The sequence below is a fragment of the Lactuca serriola genome, chromosome 5, assembly GCF_051521515.1.
Source record: "Lactuca serriola cultivar US96UC23 chromosome 5, Lser_US96UC23_V15, whole genome shotgun sequence".
In the NCBI taxonomy this organism is placed as follows: domain Eukaryota; kingdom Viridiplantae; phylum Streptophyta; class Magnoliopsida; order Asterales; family Asteraceae; genus Lactuca; species Lactuca serriola.
In genome coordinates this window covers 299,572,413-299,577,498 of record NC_136412.1, presented here as the reverse complement: position 1 = coordinate 299,577,498, position 5,086 = coordinate 299,572,413, and the positions used below count along the sequence as shown (strand labels likewise).

The following is a 5,086-nucleotide window of genomic DNA, read 5'->3' as shown; positions in this document are numbered from 1 at the left end:
GAGAGTGGGCGGGGCATGTATCTCCTAGTTTCATGATATTTGTATGGTATGTGGTAGTTTGGGGGAGCTCATTAAGCTTTGTGCTTACAGTTTTCAATTTTGGTTTCTAGTACTTCCACTAGCAAAGGGAAGGGCTCGGGATGATCACATGGCACACACCACAGTTTTCAGCCTGAGATGTTTATATTATGATATTTTTATCATATGGTTTTGTCATAGTATTTGATATGATGGTTTGAGATACATGATATATGGTTTTCTTTATGTTTATGGATGATTTATGGTTTTATATTAAGTTTTCAGAACGTAATTTTTGGACTGTAGTTTTAGGATGTTTTAGTTTCATTCTTTTGATCTTATCTTCAGTACTAGGGCTGTCAGCCTTTGAAAGAATGGTACTAGGCAGTATAGGAACAATTCATCGTTTCGAGTTATCTATTGAAAAACGTTTTAATATTTTTTTCAATGTATGTACTCTCACTCAAACCAATGAGTCTTTGGGATATATCTCTATATATCCTAATACTGAGTATGTATGCAACATTCCCTAGATCTTTCATTGGAAAGGACTAACTAAGGTAGGCCTTAGTCTCCTTCAATGTCGGGATATCTTTCCAGATCATTAATATGCTATCAACATATAGAATTAGAAAAACACTATGTCTCCCACTTGCTTTGATGTATACACATGGTTCATCAGGACTTTATGAGAAACCAATCTTTTTGATGTTTTCATCAAAATGATGATACGAGGCCCTAGATGTTTATTTTAATCCATAAATGGACTTCTTCAGTTTACACACCTTCTTTAGGTTATCCGGCTTGACAAAACGTTCAGGTTGTTCCATATAAACATCTTCCTCAAAAATTCATTAAGCAAAGCGCTTTTGAAATCCATTTGCCATATCTCATAGTCATAATATGCCGCTATGGCCATGATAATCCAAATATATTTAATCTTAGCAACTGGCGAGAAAGTATCTTCATTGTCAACACCTTGAATTTGAGTATACCTTTTCGTGACAAGTTGTGCTTTGAAAGTTTGTACATTTCCGCCCATGTCGATCTTCTTCTTGAAGATCCACTTGCTTCCAACAGCACTTCTGTTAGGAGGTAAGTCAATCAAGTCCCATACTTGATTGTCATTCATGGATTGAATTTCAGTTCTCATGGCTTCAAGCCATTTTTCAGACTCTGAGTCTACAGTAGCAGCTTTGTAATTGATGGGATCATGTTGATCAATCAAGAAGACTTCCTCTTCGGGAATGAAAAATCCAAATCTGTCAGATTCTTGACGAGTTTAACTAGAGCGTTGTACAGTTCATGTGGTTTTCGGCATCTGAATGATAATTTCAGGTTCAACAATGCTTTGTTGATTATCATTCTCAACTAAAGGTTGTGTCTCTCGAATTTATTTGAGGTCAATAGGGCTCCCACTTACTTTATGCGAGATGAATTCAATTTCAAGAAACATTGCTTTACGGGCTATGAATACCTGGTTTTCATCTTTCTGGAAAAATTAATAACCCACAGTTTCTTTTGGGTATCCCAGAAATATACACTTTTGAGATCTAGGGTCAAGCTTGTCAGAAGTTTCTCTTTTAACATATACTTCACAACCCTATATATTTAAGTGAGACATTGATGGAACCTTTTCATGCCATAACTCGTAGGGAGTCTTATTAACCTTTTTAGTTGGGACCATGTTTAAAAATCGAGCTGCGGTTTCAAGGGCATAACCCTAAAATGCATGAGGAAGGGAGGTATGACTCATCATCGATCACACCATATCAAGTAGAGTATGATTTCTCCTTTCTGAGTCACCGTTATGCTGAGGTGTTCCCAGTGGAGTGAGTTGTGACACTATGCCATAATTCTTAAGATGTTCATCAAACTCATAGCTCAGATATTCACCACCACGATATGATCGTATGGTTTTAATCTTTTTACCAAGTTGATTCTATATTTCACTTTGGAAAACCTTGAAGATATCAAATGCTTCATATTTGTGTTTCATGAGATACATATATCAAAATCTGTTGTAATCATCAGTAAATGTAATGAAGTATCTTTCACCGCTTCTGCTCATTGTTCTAAAAGGTCCACATACATCAGCGTGTATGAGTCCTAATAGATCTAAAGCTCTTTCACCAACACTGGTAAAAGGAGCTTTGGTCATCTTGCCACATAGACATGATTCACATACATCAAAAGACTCTGAGCCTGTTGACTCTAAGATCCCATCCATTTGGAGCTTAGCAATGCGAGTTTTACTTATGTGCCCAAGTCGACAATGCCATAAATAAGTTTTATTTGAGTCTAACTTTGTCTTCTTATTTAAGTTGAACATTGAATTATCCTTTGCTTATGAACCATTTAAATCGATTTCATATATTCCATTTTTTTACTACTCTCAAAATAGAACACATTATCTTTAAACACATAAATGTTTTCAAAATCAAAGTCAAACTTATAACGAAAACCTTTTTCATACAAGCGGGAAGTAGAGATAATATTCCTAGTTATACTAGGTACATAAAAACAATTGTTCAAAATAAGATTAAGGCCATTTCGAAGCAAAAGATGATATTGTCCTATGGCTTTGACAACTACTCGATTGCCACTGCCAATATAGAGTTCCAAATCACCATCTTTTAGTTCTCTAACATTCTTTAGTCCCTGAAAATCATTGCAGATGTTAGTACCACTTCCAGTATCGAATACCCAAGAATTAGTATGGAATGCATGTAATTCAATCACATATATACCTGAGGTGACAACATGGTTGGCCTTGATCTTCTTAAGTTTCTCTAGGTATTTGGGACAGTTGCGCGTCCAGTGTCCCTTTTCATTGCAGTGAAAGCAATCAGATTTAGTAGCGGGCTTGGGTTTAGGAGTTGGGTTAGTAGAAAGAGGCTTCCCTTTACCCTTTCCCTTGCCCTTTCCTTTCTTGGAAAAATTTCCTTTCCCCTTACAAGTATTATTAACGATTTTCTTTTTGGAGATTTGACCCTAACGGATCATCAACACTTGATTGTTCCCAGAATTATTGTTGTTTACCTCAACATTTTTTAGCATGTTATGAAGCTCACTGATGCTCCTCTCCCAGTCATTCATTGGAAGTGCATCACAAATTGGCTAAATAAATTAGGCAATGAGGCTAGGATCACATCAGTCGCTAGCTCATCCCCAAATGGGAATCCGAGGTGGGCAAGTTGCTCAACATAATCTTTTATTTTGAGTACATGTACACTCACAGAAGATCCCTCGGCCATCTTGCAACCAATGAAATTATTCAAGGTCTCAAACCTCTCTTGCTTAGCCTGAACTTGAAACATGACTCTCAGTTGTTCAATAATTTCAAATTCTTTATGAAACTCAAAAGTTTTCTGAAGTTCAGGAGTCATAGTTGCAAGCATGTTGCAAGCCACTTCGATTGAAACATTAACATATTTTGCTCGGACATCCTTTAATGCTGGGAGCTCTTTTAGGATAGGATCATTAAGGACATAGTCTTTTTCTCAATCTTGAGGACAATTCTTAGTTGTCTGAACCAATCAAGAAAGTTGGGTCCAATTAGTTTTTCTTTTTCGAGGATGGATCAGATGGTGAGTGATGAGGGCGTTACAGTTGAGGTAGTCATCTACAAAATAATATTTTAATATCTTCAATATAAATTCTTTCCAAAAATAATTACCATTGAAATTAATTTTTGAAAAGATAAGATCCACATCACCCAAAATAACTTGACTAGGTGACCCAAAATAACTTGGGTGTGATTCCATTAAAGGCACGACACGTGTGGTGCTTGCTTCTATAATGGCCCCGACCCTGCTGGCCTCTCGATGTCGAATAAATAACTTTGGGCCTCCTTCCCGAACCTGTGACATCCCCATTTTCATGGCCAAAAAAGACCGATTTTTGTTTATGCTTTATAAAAATCAGAGTACCTCTTTTAATAAAAATGTTGCGGAATTTGTTCCCAGTAAAACATGGTAAATACGTTATCAAAGCATTTCCGAAGAAAAGTATTTTTATTCATTTTAAAACGTTTGGGATGTTATCGTCAATACAGAAACATAAGCATAAACAGAACATACATTCATTATCACTAGTGATTTATATTTCCTTAATCTCTTAGTGTAATGTGACTTCATATCAAAACCTGTGATATAAATAAACCGAATGGGTCAGGTTGGGAAACCTGGTGAGTACATAGGGTTTTCAACCCACAATAATATAATTATTACGTTTAAATAATCAAACAATCAACCCAATTACCCATCCCTATTATCTTCCTAACTCTTAAAGGTCTACCCTAAGAATCAACTACTCCTCGTTAATTCATTCCTAAGGATCATCCTAGGGAATCGGCACGAAATCCATCGTTGCCAGGGTTTAATCAACGAGCACTAAATCCATAGCTGCCAGGGATTTCTCAATAGGCACTAAATCCATAGCTGTCAGGGCTATTTCGTTTATCGACAGTATCCACTCGCAATATATGTCAATGGGTTTTTAGAGTACACTGGTGAACACATTGGTCACAACACCTACATGTTGCGAGCCTGCTAGTGTTCCAATGGACTGTCTAGAATAGTCCATGGTTGTCATCTATACTCTGCTGAATGACGGGGCCATCATTTGGGAAAAAGGCTTTTCACATCGTCCACCTCTCACCCTCACCACACGGTCTATTTCACCTCTCAACTCATCATCCAACTCATACTCCATCTATTACATCTACCCATGTTTTACTCCAACATTATCGTAGATATAAAATACATATACAGTTTAAATCATTTAAAACATGTATAAAATCGTTCATCCAGCATAGATAGCAATTATACAGATAATATTCACACATAGCACGTAGTTTATATAAAATACTTCATATTTATGTGTAAGATGAGAGGGACCATACACTCACTTGATTAGGTGGTGATTCTGAACTCAGACAACACTTCGTTATCTCAAAACAATTTTCCTCGAAAAAACCTAGTATCAATACCACTAGGGTTTAGTTTTTAACGTTATCTGCGACTAATTAATAGTCTAGCTATTATTACTATTATATAAGCGTTAA

At 36.3% G+C, this 5,086-nt stretch overlaps 1 protein-coding gene across 1 annotated transcript; it reads right to left on the bottom strand.

Annotated features, from left to right (window-relative positions):
* Positions 1-808: 808 nt before the first annotated feature.
* On the bottom strand, positions 809-1,171 carry LOC145050672 (putative mitochondrial protein AtMg00820). The gene has a single exon (XM_078998884.1). The coding sequence runs from the start codon at positions 1,169-1,171 to the stop codon at positions 809-811; it is 363 nt and encodes a 120-aa protein (XP_078855010.1).
* Between the last annotated feature and the right edge of the window lie 3,915 nt (positions 1,172-5,086).

Excerpts from the sequence above, each read along its gene's own strand:
- LOC145050672 (XM_078998884.1), bottom strand. The coding sequence starts at position 1,171 with ATGAGAACTGAAATTCAATCCATGAATGACAATCAAGTATGGGACTTG.